The 24,762-nt window shown below is 36.5% G+C and overlaps 1 protein-coding gene across 9 annotated transcripts in view; it reads left to right on the top strand.

The window, feature by feature from the left end:
* The window catches only part of EPS8 (epidermal growth factor receptor pathway substrate 8), a 198,496-nt gene that overhangs the window by 157,841 nt on the left and 15,893 nt on the right, over window positions 1-24,762 (top strand). For 8 of the 9 annotated variants that reach the window (XM_059935373.1, XM_059935365.1, XM_059935368.1 and 5 more), the window contains 6 exons: window positions 2,170-2,318; window positions 4,969-5,152; window positions 9,631-9,764; window positions 13,229-13,328; window positions 14,157-14,300; window positions 23,528-23,750. In XM_059935373.1, the coding sequence (XP_059791356.1) occupies window positions 2,170-2,318; window positions 4,969-5,152; window positions 9,631-9,764; window positions 13,229-13,328; window positions 14,157-14,300; window positions 23,528-23,750 (934 nt within the window). Of the gene's footprint in view, window positions 1-2,169; window positions 2,319-4,968; window positions 5,153-5,873; window positions 6,111-9,630; window positions 9,765-13,228; window positions 13,329-14,156; window positions 14,301-23,527; window positions 23,751-24,762 lie in introns of those variants that run through there. The other variant, XM_059935372.1, reaches the window with a different exon arrangement.

The raw sequence follows: 24,762 nt of genomic DNA, 5'->3' as shown, positions 1-24,762 counted from the left end.
CTCATCCTTCTTTCCCCAAGGGTAACTAGACAAGACCTGAAGTAGAATATGAAATGAATATTGCTTACAAACATAGGAAAGTACGTAACCTTATCAGCATGAATGTCAGAACTGGGTGATAAGCAATTGGAAGGTGAAAGTCCGAGCCTACATCAATAATTTATGAATGCTTCCGTATGCTGTTGCTATAAATAGAGTATCCGATTTCTACTTGTTTAGTTATTGTTGAAGAATTGTTGCTTTTTAAGCTCTTTTAAAAATTAGATCAAGGCCATCCATATGCAAAGAAAGTGATGCTAGCTCATTAACAAAATTTTTATTCTTTATTCTTCAACACATTTGATACTTAGTTTGAGTGTTAGGAAGTATTGTTTATAAAGCAGTTTTTGCCACCTCTTCTCATTCCTTTCACAAGTCTTTCACAGATCATAAGCAGATATCTAGACATTACACAGAGCAGAACTATAAAATAGTGGGACTGGTTTCCCTAACACACAAAAATTAGTCTTTGTGATCAGGCTATGTATCTGAAAACATTGCTTTATTTTATATTTTCTTTTCTCAAAAATGACTCCTTATTAATGGTCTCCCAAACATAGTACTTCTGTTGCTTCTTTTAATGTTCTGTCTGCGGAGTCCCAGACATTTCACTTGGACAAGAGAGATGGAAAGGAACATTAATTCAGGGCCTGCTACCAGTCAGACAAAATTTAGTGGCTTTAAACCTTGTTGAGTCCCTGCCTGTATCCTCAGCATCTCCACGCAAGCGTACCCACAGCACACACGCAGGCATATGTGCCTACTTACATTCTTCAGAGGGAACTATGGCCCATAGCTTTTTATTTACTTTCCTTTGTTCCATTCCCTATTCCCACTGGTAAACCGAAGATCTTTAATATTTCTTTACTTCCTTACTATCCCTGTCAGTTATTCCTGCCTATTTATTAGAGCTTATAGGGCTTGGACATTAAAAAAAAAAAAAAAATCACTATGCCAGGCTTTCAGGGTAGGTTTTGTTCTCAAATAAGGGTCTACCCACCTCCTTTATCCTTCATCTTTTCTTTCACTTATTCTCATTCATTCCCCTAACGCTGTGTCTTCTGCAGTTCAAAGGCAGATAAGTTTTGGTCCAAGTTCTCAAGGGAGGAGAACTGAAAAATAAGGCCCAAGTTACAATGGCATGTGTAGCTGACATGCATGCTTGAGGAGCCCAGGGTGCCTCAGAGTTACACTGTGGGGTTAAGAAGGGCTTCTCAGAAGAGGTGGTACCCGAGGAGAGCTCTATTTAAAATGATGAGGAAGGGCCTTCTGGGGGCTGGGAAGCAGCATGTGCGAAGGCACAGACGCATAAAACAGAATCACGGGCTCAGCACACCTGGATGGCTGGAGAGGAATTGACTCTTGGCCTGGAGCCATTCAGAAAAAAAAATCCCTTTATTCTTGTGCCGTATCTCTGGGAAGGTGAGATTTTTATAAAAGGGCTCTGGTTTCTGCTCTAGGAGATTACCATTCCTTAACCAGGAAATAGCCCCTGAGTAATAAAATTGGAGCAGCTTTCAGACATCTACTTACCATCATTTTGCTTATCAGAGAGTTGCACCTGTTTATTTGTTTTTGCTAATCATTAAGTTATCTCTTTTAAATCAGGGCGATTTCCTAGAATTAAATTCTGGGAAGAAATACCATAGATTCAGAGGACCAGTTCTCATCTTTCCCTCACCTTTCTCTCTGGATCCCTTTATTTTTGTATGTCTTTATAGGCACAGCCATAGACTTAACTCGAGCCTTGTTTCTCCCTAAAGTACTCGTTTCTGGAACCGTATTTTTCAAGTTTGATATAATAGATTTTCCAGTAGAAATACATATATTTTTTTTTAAGGCAGCGATCGTTAAACCACCTGACTTAGAATTCTCTGGATAGCCATTAGTACTTTCCAGGGAAAGTACAGTCATATGAAGCCAATAGATAGATCCTGTGAAAGTTGTTAAACTATTAACTTTTCATTTTAGATTATTAGGCACCATTGGGCTGGAAAGATGGATCTGGATGAAGATTTAATTTGAGTATATAAAAACTGCTTGTTTTTATCATGGGTTTTTTTATCTACACATTTTGAAAATGTACAGATAATCATCTTCTTGCTAAAAAATGATTTGTTGCCATTTTAGGTTGTGCAGGCAACAGGAGGTCCTGAACTAGCCAGTTCAGTACTCAGCCCCCTACTGACTAAGGACACAATCGATTTCTTGAGTTACACTGTCAATGTCGATGAGAGGCAGCTGTGGGTGTCATTGGGCGACTCGTGGATGAAAGCCAGGTAAACATATATATGAGTCTAGCATTGAATACCTGTAATACTTTAAGTATTGTTCTTTGTTTAGTACATGAATCTAGTGAGAGATTCATTTAACCTTCTATGTATGAAGGAGTAGGTGTTGTAGATGAAAAAGGCTAAACCCTTAAAAAGCTGGAGGTCTAGTGGAGAACATAGAAGTGTGCAGTGTAAGATACGATGAGTACCAGGGGTGACTCATAAATAAACTGCTGTCACTTGGCAAGATGGAGCCGTCAGGAAGAGGGTTTAGAGAGGAGGGTGGTTAGCTTTCAAAGAAGAGCTGGCATTTAAAATCAACAGATAATAACACTAGTAGGTGTATGTGTATAAACAAGGGTGAACATATAGTGTTTGCTAGGAACTCTTCCATGCACCTTACGTAAGTTCCATTTTTATGCTATTTTACAGGTGAGGGAACTGAGGCAAAGAGAGGTTAAGTAATTTGCCCAAAGCCACACAACTCGTAAGCGACAGACCTGGGATTTGAATCCAGGCAACCTGGCCCTGAAGTAGATGTTCATAATTATTTTGCTCAGCTGCCTTTCAGCAGGACGAGTAGGATTTCCACAAATACATAGCAGGGAAAGGGCATGCTCAGTAGCGAGAGCAGCATAAGTGAAGCCATGAAGCAAAAAGTCAAGAGAATGGAGCGTGAGTGTGGGTTTAGCCGGAGTATAGACTTTGGGTAGTGGGGGATTGTGGAGAATGGGAGGCAGAGGAATAGTGATGAATGAGGTGTACAGAGATGAGCAGGGCTGGGTTCAGGCTCCCAGTGCCATGCTAAGGAGCTGGAGTATGGTTCTGTAGGCTGCAGAGAACCAATAGCTTTGTGAATAGGAGTGTGACACAACCGGACCTTCGAAAGATCAGTCTGGTCATTGAGTCTAATAAGGACATGGACAAAAGTTACTAGAGGCATGAGGCCCCTTGGGACGATAATGCAATAGTAGAGGTTCCTTATCAATCAGCATTCCCTGGGACTAGAGCCATGGTGGTGGGAATGGAAAAGAGGAGGGGATAATTTTAAGAATTGTCTCTCGTCAGTAAGGTGACTGTGGAAAAGAAATCACTAACAGTTGCAGGATTCAAGTTTGCTGAGCCAAGCAAGTTATAAAAATATTTCTCATTTCATTATATGTGATTAAATAACTTCTGCTTTCCTCATTTATTTGAATCTTTTTATTTCTCTCACTACTTAGAGTAAATCATTCAGTATGGTCACTTGGAAGTTTGTCTTCGTAATGCTTTTAGGCTAGCCTGAAAGTAACGGACCAATTCATATTTTTTTTCTGCTGTTCTTCTATTGAAATATATATAACCATTCCCACTTATGTTCTGGACTTCGGCAACTGCTTGTGTTGGAATATGGTTTACACATGGAGTGGTTTACCAAGCAGAAGATTCTTTAAGAGCACTGCAGTTGTTGCTTTTTTAATTGAAAATGTTATCTAAATTTATTTTTGCATATTATTTATATATTAATGTAACATATTGTATCATATTTATATATCATACTATGTAAAAACTGGTTAAATAGATTTCTTAAATCTATTAGATTTATGTAGGTTATGATTTTATGGTAAGCCTAGGTAGGGATCTTTTCATTTTTTTCCATAAACCCTATTAAATTTATCAGATCTCATAGTACTAAAATAGTTCAGGATTTTTAATTTCTTTGTCTTGGGTCCTACCTCAAAATGAGAAAATTAATGACTATTAGGAAAGCTACATCAAAAGGAATTCATATTGTTAGCCCTTGACATGAGAAAATGGTCATTTCAGATCCTAATCATTTAGAGTATTAGGAAATGAATATACTGACTTAAAAACTCATAAAGATAAAAAAGAATCATAAAGGAACATAATAACCTGAATCATTTCATCACACTAGAAGTATAACCTGAAGAATTAAATCATGTGTGAAAGATAAAACAACATATTTTAGCAGAATTTAATAATGTCTCTCCCAGTTATTTTTTTGTGGTTCCTGAGTGATTAGGAGCTTATAGGAATAAGTCTCAGAGTTACTAAGTGATGAATGGGTCATGATTATATTACAGATTAGTACTAACTTGATTTTACTGATGAAAACCTAGCTGATCCATTTAATTTATAAAATCAGTAATGTGCTTCATTTTAGGAGACTTCATAACTTAAAAGATCATGAGCCTTAAGAATATTGTCTGCTGTTTGTCTTTTGAAGAATACATCTCGTATCAGGAAGCTTCACGATAACGGGAGGGGAGTGAAGGGAAAGATGAGGATCAGAAACTACTTGATGCTTTGAGAAGCTTATGTCCTGAGTACTTACCAGCTTTCTAGCTTCACATTCCTTTCTCAAATTGTCGAAGGTGTATATTTATGTTAAAAGGTTGAATTAATGGAGAATTGAGGCAATGTAGTGAAAGCAGATCATAAACTAGAATTCAGCCTTCCTTTCATTTTATCAGCATCAAATACTAGCATAAAATGTTTACTTTCTCTGTTTGGATAGAAAGAGGGCAGACTAGGTGGGAATTGTTTTTGTTGTTATTTGTTTTTGTTTTTTCATGGCTAGCCTTACTGAAGATCATTTGGAGCATGGAGGTGTTTCTTAATTTTGCTGTTTGTATGTCTTAATGTCCTTCTGCAGAGCAGAGTGGCCAAAAGAACAGTTTATCCCACCCTATGTCCCGCGCTTCCGCAGTGGTTGGGAGCCCCCGATGCTGAACTTCATGGGAACATCAGTGGAACCGGATCTCTATCAACTGACCGAGTCTGTGGCAAACGCAGCAGAACAGCATCGCAAGCAAGAAACAAAAAGATTATCCACAGAGGTAGTCTTTCAGTATCATCTGTTGTGGGAAGTGCAATAGTCTGTGCGTTCTCTTGTAATTCTGATTGTGAGTTCTCCCTTTACTGATCTGAAGACTGTTCTCAAATCAGTGACTAGATGTCCTGCTGCTCTAGGTACCTCTCACCTCTTTGTCATGGTGACAGTTGCTCTGTTTCCCTGTGAAGCCCAAACCCAGCCCATAACACACCTCACAACCTGCCAGCTCTCCTCCTTGTCCGTCGTATCAGTGCTCTTGAGCCCTGGTGATCCCGTCCTTTGGACTGTGTGCTTTCTCTGCTTATCAGGGAATTGCCCCACTGCTGCTTCGCCTATTCTTTCTATTTTCCTCTCCTATCATCAGACCCTCAAGACAGTTCCTTGGACCCAGGACCTTTAAGCCCCTCCCAAGCAGCTCTTTCCCGAATGTCCCATTTCTTTCTTTCTTTCTTTTATTTTTTGGCCTCGTTCTAAACCTCCCGAAGTCCTATCAGCCTGGCTAGAAGGCCAAAGCTTCTCCTGGACTCCAGTCCCAGGTCCAAATGATGATTTATAACACTATTACATCCTGCGGAGATCATAAAATATATTGTATCTTTTATGATCTTTAGTAAGCTTTAGATGGTGATTTATTGGGGGAGCAAATCGAGGGATTGAAACTGGGTATGATGATCTCTTCACATTCCTTAAAAATGATTTTTCTATGGCAATTCTTGTTCTGACAGAAAAGAAAATTGAACACTACCTAAAGCTGAACCACACTGAGCAGGATGGTCAGAGCCCAAGGAGTCAGATGAATGAGGTCTAGTTTGAAGAAGCAACAGAAAATTCATGACTAGGTCCTCCTTGAAGTCCTGTTCATTTCCTTTATTTAATTCCTTAGATTAATCTTCTCCGATCCCTGTGGATATTTACAATGTGGCAAATATATCAAGGAATGAATTAGGCAACTGGAGTATATCCTCACTTTTAGGGAGAAACATTTATATAAATTAAATTTCTTAAAATCGTTTCTTTTGACAATAGCCATAGTGTTATAGAAGATTGGTTAAATTCTGAAACTTTAAAAATAAAGCAAATATACTTCTCTGAAAGTAATCTTTTTCTACTGGAATTGTTTTTTCCTCTGGCTGCATATAATGGTACAAGTGGATTCTGTAACTGCCCTTCCCTGTAACTGAGTGATTAAGAAGGTGACCTCACAGTTCTGGGTGCAGGTTAGCAGACATATCTCCCTAGCTGTATTTTATAGTTCAGACCTCATCACAATGAATTTTCCTTCCTCGTAAAGGGCAGCTTTTCTAGAGGAAAAAAATGTAATCAAACATGAAATTATGATACACTTGCTGTTGCTATAGTTACAGCTGAGTATTTTCAAATCATAGAAATTTCTAGTTTACAGTCCTCATATCTTAAATAAGAAAATATATCCACTTTATAATGTATGCCTCAGAAATGCACTTTTGTGAGTTCTTTTTCAATTTGTTTATTTAAAGAGAGAGTAATGTGTTCTGGCTTCCAGTGTAAAAGTTTGTCTACTCTCAGAGAATAAGTAACTTTAAAAGAAGAATTATTGAGAATTCTTCCTCGTAATGAGTTATCATTTTCCTGTTGTAAACTATTGTCCATTTTATGGCTTAAGCACTTATTCAGAGGTTTGAAAAAAAATGAATTGAAAAGCACCTGCTAGCAGTTCTATGGGATTTTATACCTTAAGATTTTGTTGGAAAAGAGACCAAAGTAATGGTGACTTAAAAATGTGTAACATGCAATCATCCCCAGAAGAGAGATTTTATTATACTTTATTGCACCTATAATAAATGCATTCAGAACAAGACCTGGGTGATTCAGGATCTGGTGGCATAGGTGACAAGGCATGACAAACATGGGTGGCAGCACTCAGCTTCTTTCCTTCCTCTGAAGCAGCAGCCGCCCTGAGCAGTGTTGTGTAGTCATCAGTGAGTCACTTGTCATCATTTCTCTCCTCCCTTCTGATATTCCCAGTCACTCTCAGGACCCGGTGACTTCATACTGTCCGACCTCACTGTTAATGTTCAGAGCCAGGCGGAAGGTGTGGGTGATTCTGTTTCCTCAGCTCCTCCCTTTTATAACAGCATTTAACAACAACAAAAAAATGGCCTGATCATGTAGTGCCTCTGGTCTCTCCTAGGGAAGTGATGAACTGAATTAATTAAGCTATTTGTTCTTTATTTTATTTTTTAATTCCAGCTTTATGGAGGTGTAATTGACAAATAAAAATGTAAGATATTTAAAGTGTGTATTGTAATTATTTGATGTATGTATACACTGTGAGAGGACTCCCCCCCCCCATCTAGCTAAATAACACATCCATCTCCTCACATGTTTATCTGTTGTTGAGAACATTTAAGTTCCACTCTCTTCGAAAATTTTAATTATATAATACAGTGTCATCAACTATAGTCACCACATTTTTATTAGATCCTTAGACCTTATTCATTTATAGCTGAAAGTTTGTACGCTTTTACCAACCTCTCCCTCTGTCCCCCACCCCCAGCTCTGGCAACCACTTTTCTACTCTCTGTTTCTATGAGCTTGACTCTTTTTTTTACATTCCACATATAAGTGATATCATGTGGTGTTTGTCTTTCTCTATCTTTCTTATTTCACTTAGTATAATGTCCTCAAGATGTATCCATGTTGTCACAAATGGCAGGATTTTCTTCCTTCTCATGGCTGAATAATACTCCAGTGCATATACATACATACCACATTTTACTTATCCACTCATCTGTGATGGACACTTAGGTTGTTTCCATATCTTGGCTATTGTGAGTAATGCTGTAGTGAACCTTGGGGTTCAGAATTCTCTTTGAGATCCTAGTTTCATTTTCTTCAGTATTATACCCAGTAGTGGGACTGCTGAATCATATGGTAGTTCTATTTTTAATTTTTCGAGAAACTTCCATACTGTTTTCACAGTGGCTTCACCAATTTACATTCGCACCAACAGGGCACAGGGGTTCCCTTTTCTCCACATCCTTGTCAATGCTTGTTCTCTCTTGTCTTTTTGACAATAGCTATTATCAGGTATGAGGTGATATCTCAGTGTGGTTTTGATTTGCATTTCCCTGATGATTAGTGATGCTAAGCACCCTGACATATACCTGTTGACCATTTGTATGTCTTTGGAAAAATGTCTTTTTACTTCCTCTGCCCATTTCTTAACTGGATTATTTGCTTTTTGCTATTGAGTTGTATGTGTTCTTTATATATTTTGGATATTAACCTCTTATCAGATATATGATCAGGTATATGATTTCTCCCATGCTATAGATTGCCTTTTCACTTTGTTGCTGGTTTAAGCTAAGGTATTTAAAGGGTAAAAGTTGTTTATCTGTATTTGTATGTTAAGTGCAGTCTCCTGATATATATTCCACAGGAGTAATATAATGTGGGTACTTTGACATCAATAGCAGTCCATTGGAGACACCTCACCTACACTGCCTGTGGATGAACTCAGCCTTACTCCTGCCAACTTTGTCATTTGAATCAACTACAGTAAATGTGCATTCAGAACTTTTCTAAAACATTCCCAATTTCAAATATTTTGTCCCAGTGAATCCATAAACAATTGAAATAGCCAAGGAATTCCAACGCTTTAGGATCTGTTGTGCATCCACCATACTTCATTTTACATAAGGAAACAATACAGAATTTGTAGATGAACTTTTCTGGTTTGTTTCTTTGTTTTTGCCCCATAGCTTTAAAGCCATGCTGCTTAATGGGACCCATAGATTTCGGTTCTCCCTCCCGGTAGCCCATTAGGCTCATGTCTGCGTTGTGTTAACTGAAAAAAGAAGTGACTCCAGCTTTGTCTTATCCTGGACAAAGTACTTTCTTTTTCCTTATCCTGGACTGTCAAGATCAATGTGTTTTTGCGTTTCTGTGTTTTCCTTAACAGTAAATCTGATAATAGTGCTGCCATTTAAAAAAAATTAAAAATAGTGTCCATGTACATTTAAAAAATGAGAATAATGAGAGAGGGTGGTATAATTTTAACGCATAGAGTTCAGATGATTTTCATGTGATAGTATTTACTTTGCTAGGGTGGTAAAGGTCTGTTTCTTAAACATAGAAAGCCAAAGTTAAGGGTTTTATTGTTGCTGTTTTTAAACCAGTTTTATTTTATACAAGCTGTTAAAGTCTGCCTAATACCAAAATCACCTATTACTGAAATACCAGAGGAAAGAATTTATTGCTTTTATACAATAAAAGCATTGGTTATTTCCTGAATTAAGATTTAGTCTTTGCACTAATTACTTTTCTTATTATAAATAGGTCTTTGACAAAAGCCCTCATTTCATAATTTATTAATATATAATGGTCAATCACTTGAAAATGAAACTGACCACAATGTAGTGGAGGGTTCTTGTTAACTGACGTCAGTGCTCATTCAAATAGTATTGGTGATTCTTTAATCTTTCCTCCTCTGTCTTTCAGCACTCCAGTGTATCAGAATATCCTCCAGCTGATGGGTACACAGTATTCAATAACATTTATGGAAGAGGGCCCCAGGTGGACCAAGGGGAAGCCGCTGTTGCTTTTAAGCCAACTCCTCATCGCCATGTAGATAGGTAACATTTCATGGGCATCATTTGGAGAGCTGTGGATGATTATCTCTGGTTTAGTGCAAATAGAGGTGCTAGTGTCTGCACTGTTCACTACTTCTTTGAGCTTTCCATCTATTAATTGTTTGTTAAAGTTTCAGTTGTTCCTTTATAGAGCTGGCTTTGATGAGCAAAGTCTCCAGTCTATAATTCTAACTTAGTGCAAATGCCATTGGATGACTTTCCATTTTTTAAAAGATGCCTCTGTCAGAATCTGTGAATTAAGAAGAAGAATTGTTTTGAAACTCTCTAGTTTGTACCAGATGGTCTCTAAGGATCTTTCCAGCTCTGTAACTTTTAAAGGAAATAATTTCCATCTTTATCTCCCCCAATAAAAACAAACAAACCTTCCTTTAGATAGAAGTATTTAAACTAAGTATAAACTGAATATTTAGACAGAATCAATGCCTTATTTGCCATTTTTACCATTTCAGTTTTTATATTCACTTTCCAGTTTTATATTTCATTTATTTTCCCATATTTTTCTCTCTCCAAAAATTCAATATAGGCAAAAATGGAGAATTGAGATGGGGAAGAAATAAATTGAATTGAAATAGGGTCACTTTTTCAATCTTGTTTGCAGTGTAAACTGCATGTGAGGTTTACGTAGAGGCCAAGCCATACACATAAGAGAAAGAAAAAAGGTGAAATATTGATAACAAGGATATGGGAGAATGATCATTCAGATGAAGTGGGGTAGAGAGCTTGTCCTATCCCACTTTGAGGTACTTTCCTACCTCAAAGCCTGTCTTACTATGAGTGTTACATGCCCTTAATTTCTCTTCAGTATATTCTTTTCTTAATAGAATCTAAAGAAGGTGGGATTTAAAATTTTGGTTTTTTGTCAGGAGTGATAACAGAGGTAATACTTAAGTAAAATGATGTGGAAATTATACAGTTATTATTCTAAGGGCACCAGTAACGTATTAAATTCAGTACAAAGAAAAGTCGGCAATGAATAATACATTTTGAAAATGCCAACATATGAAAGAAGTTTGAATTGTAGATTCAATTTTTAGGAGATACAGGTGAAAATCAGTTTTGAAGTTTAAAGCTTATTTCATGGAAATTCTTCTTGAGAAACTTGTTCCTCATCCTAATACTTTCTTTTTCCTTTTTTTCTGTCTTAGCTGTCAGTATTCTAGAAATTATTTCAGATTAGTGAAGGAAATTCCATGAAGGGATATTCAAGTATATAGATCTTAAGACTGTCAATATTTAGCCAGAGAAATAATTTTTTTAAAAGGAGTAAATTGTATATCTCAGTTGCCTTTATGGGTCCAATTTCTCCCCTAGGCTATTATAATAGGAGCTGGATAGTTTTAATAGACACCTGGATCATTGAGGTTGCTAAGAAAATTTGTCATAATTAGTGCAAAAACTGTCTGAAAGTTCTGGTCTGATATGTAATACAGAGGTTTGGAATTTGTTTTTACAATAATTATTATTCATCTTAAACTCGATTACATGCCAGGAATGCAGTAAATACCATATGAAGTATATTCACTCTTCAGTGGAATTACAGTGTCATTTAGGGAAACCACCTATTGAATTTAGCGCCCTCACCTTCGATGGATTATAGTTTACTGCTATTCAAAAGCAATTCATGTTTTAGAGAAGTTTCAGATTATTGCCATCTCCGTGTCTACTCTGTATCGGGTGGGTATCTGTAACTCCAAATCAGAAATGGAGATCATGCATTGTGATACATTCTAGATCTCTTAAGAAACTTTGGTACATCTGAAAAATTACAAAGTGTGATTTTCAGATTGATAACTATGGTCAGTGTCATACCCACATTTAATCTATAGAGGGCAAGAAACTATAAACCGTAAATATTTGTAAATTCTAAAGCACTTTGTAAGTGCATGGCTGGGTAGTCACTTCTGAGACATGCAAGACAGCAAAGACTTCAATGAGAACTACAGTCAGCTTTTCTTTTAACCAACCCATTAATTCATATACACAGTGGCAGAGAGTTATTCTTCCCTTTGCTAAACAGTACATTCAACTCTCTGTTATCAGCAGTGATTTGGACAGAAGAACATGAGGGAGGAGAGAAAGATAGAAAACTGAAGTTACTACTGTTTTGCTAACCTTTGGAGTGATTGAAACACGTTTATCCCCCTCAAATGAAATTTTAATGGAACGTGATCATATAAAACTAGAGATAGGGGTAGGAAATCCATGGAACACAGTTTAAAATTTATTATTATTCATAATATATAATAATTATTTGGCCATAATTTCACTTTTTCCACATTTTCTTAGTTTTTTAATATACCCAAAATTGCCAATATGGTTTACAGGCTATGATTTTCCTTTGTTCCTGTTTCTCTTCTCCTGGAGTTACTATCCAAGAGGTAGCAGATTACCTATGATGACAAGATATACTGTGCCCACAACTGTCCTGCATGCAGGCCCTGCTGTGACTCACTATTCCAGAAGATCTTGGTGGGCAGCAAGCAGAATGGCCACTTGACAGAGGAAGGATGACCAAACATCATTAGCGCCTTCCTGCTTTTTCTCTTACAGAGGAAATGTGGGAATGTAAATGGAGGAGAAGATTAGGGAGTAAAATTAGTTAAAAAATAATTAAAGTTATTATTTCATTATTGAAATGAAGATAATATTATTACATTGTTGATATACCAGGTTTTATTATATTATATAAAAGTATTTTAAAATTATGTTGTTAAATCTATTAATGGTCATTTAATGATTAAAAGAAGTATTTTGTTTTTAAATAAAGTTTTCTTTTTAAAAAAATACACCTATTCTTACTCTTAAAATAAGTTTATAGTGAATTAATTAATTAACAAATTAACTAAGAAGTGTTATTGCTCTTGTACTTAATCCATACGTTCCTTTGCATTTTGGATAACTGGACAAAGCTTTCCTGAATATTGACACTTAGTCATAATTTTTTCATATATATTTGGTTAATGAATTGAAGACATTGCTTGAATTAGTGAAATCAACATATAATTTAAATCACCACTTTGGACATTATCTTTAGTCTCCTTTAATTTTATGAAAAATGGTAACATTGACCATTATCCTGGTTCTTTCATGGTAGAAATGGTGGTTAACAAAGCAATATCCAGTATTTTGGATATTAGATTTAATGGACAAAGAATTCATAGATTTGCATTCTAGATTTGGCTTAGCACTAACTAGCTTTATAATTTTGCATTATTTATTTTTACTCTAGCCATAGTTTGTTCATTTTAATGGTAAAATCTCCAAAATATAATAAAATTAAGTACTCATATTCTCATATCCTATAAAATATAATAAAATTAACTACTATCTAAATAACTTGTCCAAATGGTTTCTGGTAGGCATTGGCTTGCCTTAGTGTTTTACTTCTGCTTTCAGCCTTTAGGAAAAGCTAGCAGAGTGATTATCTTTTTTCTTTCTTTTTGTAGAAATTATGATCTACAACCCAAGAGATATGCCAAATCCAGGTATGACTTTGTGGCAAGGAACAACAGTGAGCTCTCAGTTCAAAAGGATGATATTTTAGAGGTAATAGAATTTTACCTCTTTTATACTCTTAATAAAGTGGATTTATTGTATTCCTTTTCTGGTATATATCTAAACCTTCCTCAAAGAAATGCTGAGGTCAAGAAATTATTCTTCAGTGTTATTTTGTTTTACCAAGGATACACAGCATATTATAGATACCTATATCTATATAGGCGGGGTAGCTGCTTTATCTGTTTTTTGTTTCTTTGCGGGGGTGGGGTTGGATTTCTTGGCTTACTTTGCCCTTTTCCTTCTTCTGGCCTTTATTCATTCTGGAATCAAGGCTGGTTATCACTTCAGATGTAGATGCACCATAATATTTTAATAAGAGAAAACATTTCCTCCTTTCTATTTTAGTACCCTTGCACAAATGTAACCAGCAGTGAGTGCTAATGGTTTTGGGAATAATCTACCATGACTCTCAAATTTCTTTCTTCAGTTATAACTGAGACTTCATCTTCTTTAATATATAATATGGCATAGTTACAATAGTAAAAAAAATGTTTTTATACCTTTCCTCTCTATTCTAAGGATGGAGACAATAGACCTTTTCCAAGTAACTCATCTTAAGTACTTCAAATACCGCAAATAGCTAAGCATTCTTGGGAGGTAATGTGGACCTTGGGTAGAGTGGTACCAAAGCTGTTCTATATAGTAATTGTAATTCTTAGTGTAATTCCTGACAATCACTTAACCCACAGTATGTTGATGCTGAGTCAGCGTATTAAAAGTGAAACCATTTTCTTGGTCTAAGAATAAAAATCGAACTTCCTTCATCGTTCAGTTTTGGTACAGAAATGCCGCCTTTATTTTCTTGCATGATGACAGATCCTTGATGATAGGAAGCAATGGTGGAAAGTTCGAAATGCAAGTGGAGATTCTGGATTTGTGCCAAACAACATTTTGGATATCGTGAGGCCTCCAGAGTCTGGATTAGGGCGTGCTGACCCACCTTACACGCATACTATACAGGTAATTACAACTTTTGAGCAAAATTTAACTTTTTCGAATTTTCAAATTCATCTTTCCTAAACAGGACTTAAACACTTTTTATGTATTAGTCATTTTGAGATTTAATTGACTGTATAATTTATACCTTTTTCCTAAGGCAACAGGGGGACAGTGGCTAGGGACATAAGGAAGAATTATACATATGTTTTTCCGATTTACTTCTTCAGGAAATTGCTCAAAATGTTTATCTCAGTGACTGTTCCTCTGAATGCTATTTTTTTCTACCCTATAATATTTTTGACATTTGGAGAAGTAGTATTTCTGCCTCTTTACTCTTACCCAGAGCCCTCCTACCCAAGAGGCCTGATAGAGGATGGCGCTGAGACAGTGGCTGGAGTGTCTACCGGTTCATCTTCACCAGCCTTTGCTCTCATCCTCTCTATAGACTTTGATTATAGCCTGTTTGCTTTCAACTTTCCAACTACCGAATCCTAATCCTTTTTTAAAAACGACCTACACATGGTAGACCCTCCACCCAATTTTCAGCGCCATTATCTTTCTTCAGGTGTGGTAATCACAAGAGACCAGGGCCGCCGCCATGTGCTTTGGAATCTGTGACAGGATCTCTAGAATCAGACCTGCCAGCAGAGACAGAATGGATGGACTGTCCCATGCTTAGCCTCTGAACCTGTGGTAGCTACTTTCTCATGCCCCCAGGAAAATTCTTTTCATTTTCAGAATCTTGAGCAAAAGATCACATCTGACCCCATAATAATGTCATAAATTTGAGCAGAAGCTGAAACTGCATAGAATATGCAGTGAAATAGTGAAATTTCATGCCTAGGCTTAGTAAAATACAGACTGTCCAAACCTAGAACTGTGGTCATGTGCTGCTGTGACCATTCTGTAAGGACTTCTGGCTCCTCACGGCATTGAAGCCCAGTGCAGGTCCTGCACTTATCCAGAGAGACTTTTGGCCTTACTAGAATTCGAGAATCAAGGAAACATTTAAAATAAAGAATTGATGTATACAATTTATAGATCTTGATAACTTAAAGTGGTGGCAGTGGGAATTCTGTTTGCTGTGCTTATGTTTGGGCTGGCCTGATGTGCATATATATTATGTACTTATTTTATGTTCATCATTTGTCATTAGCTGTTGATGCCAAAGAAGGAGTTTGAGTTATTCAAGGTATGGTCTACTCCATTTCCCATGGATTTTTGAAGTGAATTTTCTAACTTAGACTTAATACCTTTTTCTTTCCTAAGTTCTTTCTTTTCTGATTTTTGTGATGTGGTTACCTGACATAATATAGGCTTCTGTCTGGTTTGTAAATACCAATTCTTTGTGTTCTTTCCTTTAGAGGTTTTCACTGAATGCCTTAAGCAGTGTTAAAGAGTGTATGCCTAAACCAGTGATGGAGTGCATACCCTTTGAGCTATATGAACTGTTTTTAATATTTAACTCATGATAAACAGTAAGAAGCACTATTTACAAAGGGTATCCCTAGTTGTTATATGTGAGCAGAAGCCCAGATTTTATATATAAAATGTTAGAAACACTTAGCCAAATTTGTTTTTATTTGTGTGCATGGTCGCTAGGAATGGCAAACTCCCGTAAAATAAGATACCTAAAACTTGCAAATACTAACGTGAATTCTAAGTATTCTCCCCACCTGAGATTTCCTAGGGAATTTAACCTCTCTTACCTTTTCCTGTTTACTGTTCAGTCTTGTTTTTTTCTTCAATTTAGATTCCCGGCTTGGGCCATAAGTTGACTTTTCTGTTTAAAGGTTGTTTCTGTGTAAAACTGAACCAAAACTATTAATACATATCATAGGTAGAGTACTTTTTGAGAACATAAAATTATTTCTCCTTTCTTGAACAGAGCCTCAGCTTATATTTTTGTCAACTTTGGCAAAACGAAGAAATTTTTTAAGTGCTCACAAGTTTCAGGAGTTTGTTTGGCTACTTTATGTAAATAGAAGCTTGTGGGGATTGCTTGTTCGGGCTGTTTCCTTTTAAACGTTTCAACACTATCTGACTGTCTGCTGAAATTTTCTGGATACAGCTCTAAATGCAGTGATGTATGTAGAAATGTGTATAGAAGCTGTGTGTGTGTGTGTGTTTAGGTTGAAAACTCTACTTTTAAAAGGTATTAAAAACAATCTACTCTTTAACACCTCCTGAAATATTTGGTCTCAGCCCAACAAAACCACCAAAATCTTGTAAAATTTTAATAAGCAAGCTTGAGAATCTGCTATCTGTTATCTGGCATAAATATGACTCTAAAAGGATTCCTATTCTCAAAGCATTTATAACACACCCAGAAAAAAATGACTAGATAGAATAAGATGGAAAAAAAATCACTCTCAGAAATATATGCCCATTATTTTATATCTCTACAACAGCGTTACCAGACACTTTTATCTAAAACATCTAAAGAAAAATCCTGCGGCTTATTTCAGAATGACAATCAAGATACCACCATATTTCTATAGATTCCGGTAATCCTAACACCCTAATCTCATAGAACTCCACTGGATTACAAACATATCAAAAGCGATTCTATGTCTTATTTATCTTTTCATTCATTCACCCCGCAAATATTTATTGAGTGCCAGCATCTCGCACTTGATGAAAAGAAAGACAGAAATCCTAGGACGGAGCAGTTCCTCCACTAAAACCTGCCTCCCAGAATCAAATATCCAGGCCATCTGCCCTGGCCTTGCCCCTCCCTTTGTGTTTGTGTATCAGGAGCAGTGACCTTCTGTCTGCTCAGAATTGGCTGACACTTTTATCCCTGTCTCGTACATCCAATGACATCAAAATTTTACAGAAGTTTAAAGAAACTTCTCACAAAAACATTTTGGATCCCTGTACTGTACGACAGAAAGATGCTCAGACTATACGCCACGTCCTTTAAGGACTTCACAAATACCAGTATATTTAATTCCTACAACAACCTTGTGAAGTAGGCACGTTTTATATATGAGGAAAATTAGGTACAGAGAAGTACCTTGCCCACAGTCACACGGCCGCGTGAAGCCAGAGTGGGGTCCCAGGACTCTGGAATCAGAACCTATGCTCTGATATGCTCAACTGTCATGGGGAATAGTGCTTAGAAAAGAGGCGCTAAATTCCTTAACTCGGAAAATCTGGTTTTCTTTAATTTACAATAATCTTTTGATGTTCCCAACTACCTGCCCTTTGTTACAAAACTTCTATATAACCTGGCTTCCCCACTTGCCTCCTCCGAGCAGTTCTCTTAGGGTTACTTGAGATGCTGCCTCCCAGGCTTGAAGTCCTAAAAATTCCTGCTGAATAAAACATAACTCTCAAAAAAAAAAAAAAAGACTGATATCCCATTTTGTACAGACGTATAGTTTTTCACCGTATGAATGCTTAAAGTGACACTTTCTCAGAATAGGTTTACCTTGCACTGTACTGTGATCAAAGTTGATCTGATCAGTCATCACCCTTGGAATTGGATTTTTGCTTTATGCCTCCATCACTTGGGTTTCATTAATTCTTTCATTTTTTAATCATTTAAGAAAATAATCCAAACTATGTAATTCACTTAGGAAGTGGGCTTTTTTGGAATGGTGGGCATAAGGGAATTAGATGTGAACGATTTCCACGTAGCATCTACAAGTCACCAAATTTTAAAAAGCCACAGGCTCAGGACTGTTAGTTTCGTACACTTACATCTCCTGTAAATAAATATGTAGAAATAATGGCAGTTGCTGGGGGAAGGGCACAAGAGCAGCCCTTGCCTGCAGTTCACACCCTGTTGGTTAGAGATTCTCTGCTGTTGGCAGGGGTGCTCGTACCTGGCACCGGTCACCAATAGGTGTTGAGTTGCCACCCGATGTCCCTGCGAGTCCAGGCTATTTAATATCCTCACATTTGGAGTGATTTTTTACAGCTCAGTAAAGACTGCCGTTCCCACCGAAAGTGTTTTTCCCCAGGGTTTCAGCAAAGTTTTAAAAATGAAGGGGAGGGAGGTAATAAAGAATTTTCGAAAGATGTGGAACATAAAAAAAATAGATTGGTTGAAACCACAGGGACAAGGAAGTAAATGTTTATGAGAGATTATGGAGCAATGAAGATAAATGACATATCTTTTGATGAAGATTCTGTTATAGAACATTCCAGGACTTTAGAGTACTTTTGCTGGGCAACATGTGGACATGCAGGGTGCTTCCTGCCCACCTGGAAACTACCTGCCACATCAAGTTTCCTGATAAGTCTTTTGACTTGATTCCCTGACCTCTAGCACTTTGACTATTCATCTACCCGAATCACCCTTCTGCCAACGTAGATTCCCAGGTCGTACACCAAGAGCAGAAACCAATCCCTGCCCTTATATTATTTCCAATATCCTCAGAGGCTTGACTAAAGAACTCTTTTATTTATTATTAATTATGAATTCCACGTGCTTATTATTATTATAGATATGCTTACTCTACAAGATGCAAATAATTTTGAATGTCTGGTCATTATGGTCCGGTAAATTCAACAGAAAGTTTCCCCATCTGCTCTGTTTCCGAGCAAGAGATATTATGATATTGTGGAAACAGCTCCGGTCTAGGTCCTGGTGCATGAGGATTGTAGTCTTGGCTCTGCCACTGACTAGCTGTATGACCTTAAAGAAAGCGTTTTAATTTTCTCTGCTCCAATTTGCTGAGCTCTGAAATGGAAGGGGCCAAGTTTCATGATCTCCACAATCCAGTCTAGATATAAAATTTTGTTATTTTCTATATACATGTTAAAGTAGCCCTAAGTTAAAAGTGGAAATGTTTTCTTCAGGTGAATAGTAGACCACTAGCACTGCTAATTTCAGCTCCTGTTGTGAATGCTCTGTTTTTCAAGCTCAATCCAGATATTCAGATACTGCTGGAAAGAGAGGACAATTTTACTAAAGATGTCTTTATTTTCATTCCAGCAGACCAACTTCCTGATAATATTCCGTTCTTAAAAAAATTTTTTAAGTTAATCTTAGAACACTCTATTCATCTATTAATTAGAGGCATGGTCTTTAGACAGGGATGGTTACTTTTTATCCTGTTTCACGTGTTGACATTTTTCCAAATATTTCTTGCAATAATTTGAATAATACCGACTATCTCTCTCTTTCCATATATATATAAATTACTGCCCAAAAGGCGTATTACAGAACTATAAAATTTTCTGTTTGTTTAACTGCTTACAAGTTCAACTAAAGTTCACTAAAATACACCATGATTTATATTTCCTTTTGTAAATCAGCTTAAGAGTTAGTCTTACATTATTAAATGTACTCTAATTATATTCTTTATAAGCTATAAGAATAAGATGAACCTTTATCTTAATATTTTTAAAACACAATACTCAGATACACAAATAGTTACTGAAATACTCTACATGGTTTATACTATAGTATGAGCCTATATAATTAGTTTTCCATGGCTAGATAGTGGTGGAAATTAATTATATATTTACAAGCTCCTTCCCTGGTTGATTTGTGGGGAGGTAATCTTACTGTCAAAAACTAATTTGCTCACGGTTTCTGATATTTGATGTGAAGTATAATTGATATTATTTTAGTTCCATCTCCTATGTTAAATCTTCTCATTTGATGTGATTTGCTCCATTTTCCTAATAGCAATTACTTGGAGAGCTGTCAGAGGTAACCCACATTTGTTCCCTCAAGGCACTTCTTTTTAATGTAATTTTTTGGATTCAATCTCTGGACTTAACACCCTCCAAACGTTCCAGCTGTGCCTAGTTTTCACTGAATGCCAAAGAGACTAAATTTAGAGGAAAAAATGTGTAGATTCCATTTTTAAGAACAGTTCAATTTTACTGGCTTTGTTGGGTTTGCTTGCATAAATTCCCTTCTGAAGCAGTATCTTGCATGAATCAGGAGCTTATCTACACATCTCTTTCTTTAATCCTTGAGAATTTCTACTCAGCTTTAGTGGCTAAAGAAAAGTGACTCATTTGGACTTAATTATCAACAGAGAAGTACATTTTCCACAGGGTCTAGTAATTCTGACTTCTTTCAGAGAAAGAAAAAAAAACAAAGAGATTTTGTTTTAAGCAGAACTTTATATTTGCGGGAGATAAAAGGCAAGAGTTAGGAAGTGACAGTGATCATACAAAAATACAGCCACACCAAGGTGACCCATCATCCCAGTTTGCTCACAGCGGAGGGGTTTGGAGGGATGTGGGACTCTTGGTTCTGGCACTCGGAGAGTCCCAGGCAAACTGGGAACAGTCGGTCAAGATTTCTTTTTGGATCTGGAGACTCAGCACCCTTCGTTCAGCAGAGGAAAGTTTGGGGTGGAGTTCTGCTCTCCAAGACTTGCCATCAGTTGAGGGGCCATCAGTTCTCTACCTTCAGCCTGATATAACCAAGAGACAGTAATAGCAAAGGGAGAAGAGCAGTAACTGGGTGGTAAGTAAAAGGGAGTGGAGAAGGTAGCAGGGGACAGAGAAAAGTGATTTCGCGAGTCAGTCCTGATTCTCCTTCCTCCACATGGAGGACGACATCAGTTTCCATGGAAAAGCTACCTTGGTTTCTGTTTCAGAACAGGTTATAATGATTTGAGGAAGGCCCTTCCCCCACTTTTTCATTCCAGGGGTTGGAAACATGAGGCAGGAAGGAGGACCAAGAAAAAGGGGAAAATATGCAAGTAAATAAAATTATGACCTAATTCATGAAAAATTTTCCTATGGTTTCTCTGTATATTATATGAATATTTAAGTCTATAGTTCTGATAGGTTATACTGATAAAGTTGCATTATATAGCAATGACAGATGGGTGAAACAAGGCACAGAAGATTTGGCGAGCCTGTCTGCAGGCCTGATTGTGACAATAACACAGGTTTTCAGTTTTTCACAGTATTATTTGATGGCTAGCAAAACACTAGCTGTTCTTGTTTTTCTGAAAGCAGAAAATGTGAATCATATCATGGAATGCAGAACTGGTAGCATTTTTTGTTTTGTTTAAGCTTTAAAAGCAGTAATTTAAACTCTGACACTTCTGAAATCCTAATGTGAGAATTCACTAACTCTTCATGAAATTATGTGCCGAGGACATTCTTGTTAAGGGAACATTGCATATACATTGATGACTTTGCTGTGTGCTAAGTATTACATTTCGGTGATGTTTGCTGTATTTTGATTGCTCGAAATATTTTATTGGCCCAAATATAGGAACATTGTTTTGTGGATGATAATAATAATAATATAATACACTCGATTATTGAATATATTAGAAATGTTTCCAGGCCTTGAATTGCAGGGGGGTCAGCAATATCTGTTTCTCTCCCATCTAACTCCACGGCTTGCTCTGTGAATTTAACCCCTACTCCTTCCCTTCCTCTTTGCCTCTCTCCTCCTCCCTCCAAGGAATAGCAGCACATAAACTCTTCTTTCAGTCCTTCTCCCATCCTTGCTTCATACCCTCCCACCTTCCCCACCCACTGGCGGGTGAGCGGTGGCTTTTAAAGAGACAGCAGAGAACCAGGGCTGCTCCCCCCCTGTGGTTTCCACAGGTGTTACTCATTTGCTGTGAAGGTGCCTTTGAGGGTGGTGTGTTGTTTTTTAAGCAAGAATTACAAAGTGATGTGTGTGTGTGGTGTGTATTTTGATGTTTTTGATCTCTGTGGAAATTGGGAAGGCCTCTTTTAAAACCAATATGACCTTATATTTGGGCCAATTTAGAAATTAAATGTAAATACTCTTCTAGCCAAAGACCAGATTACCAAAAGGCCTGCTTTTTGTATTTCATCTACTAATCCTGAATTTTAGAATAATTAAAATTGTGCCAGTGCAGTATCTAAACTTTACCTAAATTATAAGTCACTGCTCTGTATCTTTGATTCTATACAAAAAATTTGCCTTTTGAGAATTTGGAACTTATTTTAATTCAGTTATTAAGATTATTTTGTTTAAAGTTTTAACTATTGTGTGTAGTTTAATAGGGAAAATGCACAAATAATATTTTATAATAGCCTAAATCATGGTTTAAAAATTACTGAAAGTTATTATATATTCTATCACATCTACCTTTTTTTAATACAAATCCCCCCGTGGACTTCTTTCCTAATAATATGCTTTTGAGGTGTAGTCATATAAACATTTTTTAAGTAATTAGGGGGTTGCTTTATTCCCATAATAAAAAATCCAGAGGGAGGCACATACCAGGTAGTTTCACATAATGAAAAGTCCAGGATCCTCTTAACTTTTTCTTTTTCTAAGAATTTTTCTCTTTAACTTTATTTACATGTTGTATTATGTAGACAAATTTCCTAATTTTTAATCACTTTTTATTTCTAGGTCAAACCTAGATAACTTGGTCACAATTCATTATTTTTGTTTTTATTTATTTATTTATTTTTATTAACTTTTTATTTTATATTGGAGTACAGTTGATTAACAATGTTGTGTTAGTGTCAGGTGTACAACAAAGTGATTCAGTTATACATATACATGTATCTATTCTTTTTCGAGTTCTTTGAAATTGTCATAGAACAATTTCATAGTCATAAACATTTAATTAAAGGCCATACCATTACCCTCACCACATTCCTATTTTAACAAGGAAACTTTCTAAATTTAATAAATTAGCATTAGGATGATGGCAGAAAGGGCTGTGGCTTGAAAAAATTAACAATACTTTAAAATTACTTGTTTATTATAAAGCATACTCCTTCTTTTATCTACTGAAATATTACCCCTCTTCTTAACAAATTATTTGGAAACAGCAGAATTAAACACTTTTGAATATAATATACATTTAAAATAAGGAGTGAGTAATGCTTTCTGTTATTGATATTTAGGCTTCTAGTACAGTTAGAAGTTCTTATTAACAGAAACTATAAAATAATCAGAAATCTTTTGACCTACCCTGATCTTGTGTGATTCCAGGTTCACATTTAGTTTTCTTGACATTTATTACTATTATTAGTACTAATGTTTGCTATTGGTGTATCCTTTTTGATTGTGAACAGATGTGTAGAATATGTAAAAAATAATTTTTAATAATTATTACATCAGGTAGGATTGGACGGTTGTGCGTGTCTGTCTATACATACATATAGATGTATGTATACATATTAACACACACAAATTTGCTATGGATTTGCAAGGAAGTTTACACATAAATAGCCAACAGGGTCCTGTCAAAGTATAATTTGTTTTCCTAGCCTAGCTTTATATTTTCACAATTCCGAATTAATGATTTGTCTTTTTATAGAAACAGAGGATGGAGTGTGGTCCAAGAGCAACTGACATTCCCTCTGCGCCATCACCTCCTCCAACGCCAGCTCCTGTTCCTGTTCCCCTCCCACCTTCTGCTTCAGCACCTCTTCCTGTGTCAAAGGTCCCAGCAAATGTAACCCGTCAGAACAGCAGCTCCAGTGACAGTGGTGGCAGTATTGTGCGAGATAGCCAACGACAAAAACAAGTTCCTGTGGACCGTAAGTTTCCTAGGGAGGCAAAAAATATACAGTTTCTCCTGGGAATTAAAAGCACTCTAAGTAAAAATTGTTTATTATTGGTTCTGCTGGTAATAAATATTATTAAATATACCTAATAGTCCTTGCATGGTACTTCATAGATTGCAAAGATTTTCACCTCATTTCTCATCCTCCAAGTAATTCTGAGAAACAGGAAGTTCTGTATAGTCTCTAATGTGTATATTTCTACATATTCCAATATATTGTGGTGATTGAATACAGACTCTGGAGGCAGACATGCTTGAGTTTGTATAGTGAAATATCACTTGCTGGCCATGAGACTGTCAAGAATTTAATGATCCTCTGTATGCTTTAATATCTGGAAAGGGGGGGATAGTGATCTCTACTTCATAGGATAATTGTGAGGATTTCATGAAATAATGCATATAAAGCATTTAGACCAGTCGTTCTCAGCCAGGGGTGATTTTACCCCCTTCCCCTAGGGACATTTGGTATTTGTCTGGAGACATATTTTGATCACAATTGGGTGGATGCAACTGGCATCTATTATAATAGGTAGAAGTTAAGGATGTAGTTAACAACATCCTAAGATGAACGGGACAGCTTCCCTCTCCCCCGCCCCCCCCCCCACACACACCAGAATCATCTGGCCCAAAATATCGATGGTACTGAGGCTGAAAAAGCCTGATTGATTTTAACCAATATGACACATTATAAGCAGTTAGTAAATATTTACTCTTATCGTCATCAGTATCACCATCATAGTTTTCCTGCTTCTCTTCCTGATATTTGCCATATATATATAGTGTGTGTGTGTCTATATACACACACAATCACACTAGCTTAATATAATCAACCTGCCAATAGCACTTTCAAATTTGCCCTCCAAATTCAGATTTTTAGACTTCAACTTCATACTTTCATAAACTGAAGTTCTATTTTTCATGTGAGTGGTTAAATCTGAAAACCAGATTTAAATAAGTTAAAAGACCCTATGGCCAACTTTGGATTA

This window comes from Balaenoptera ricei, chromosome 10 (genome assembly GCF_028023285.1).
Source record: "Balaenoptera ricei isolate mBalRic1 chromosome 10, mBalRic1.hap2, whole genome shotgun sequence".
Lineage (NCBI taxonomy): Eukaryota > Metazoa > Chordata > Mammalia > Artiodactyla > Balaenopteridae > Balaenoptera > Balaenoptera ricei.
The sequence above is the reverse complement of the archived record's forward strand: the minus strand, read 5'-3'. Positions and strand labels throughout refer to the sequence as shown.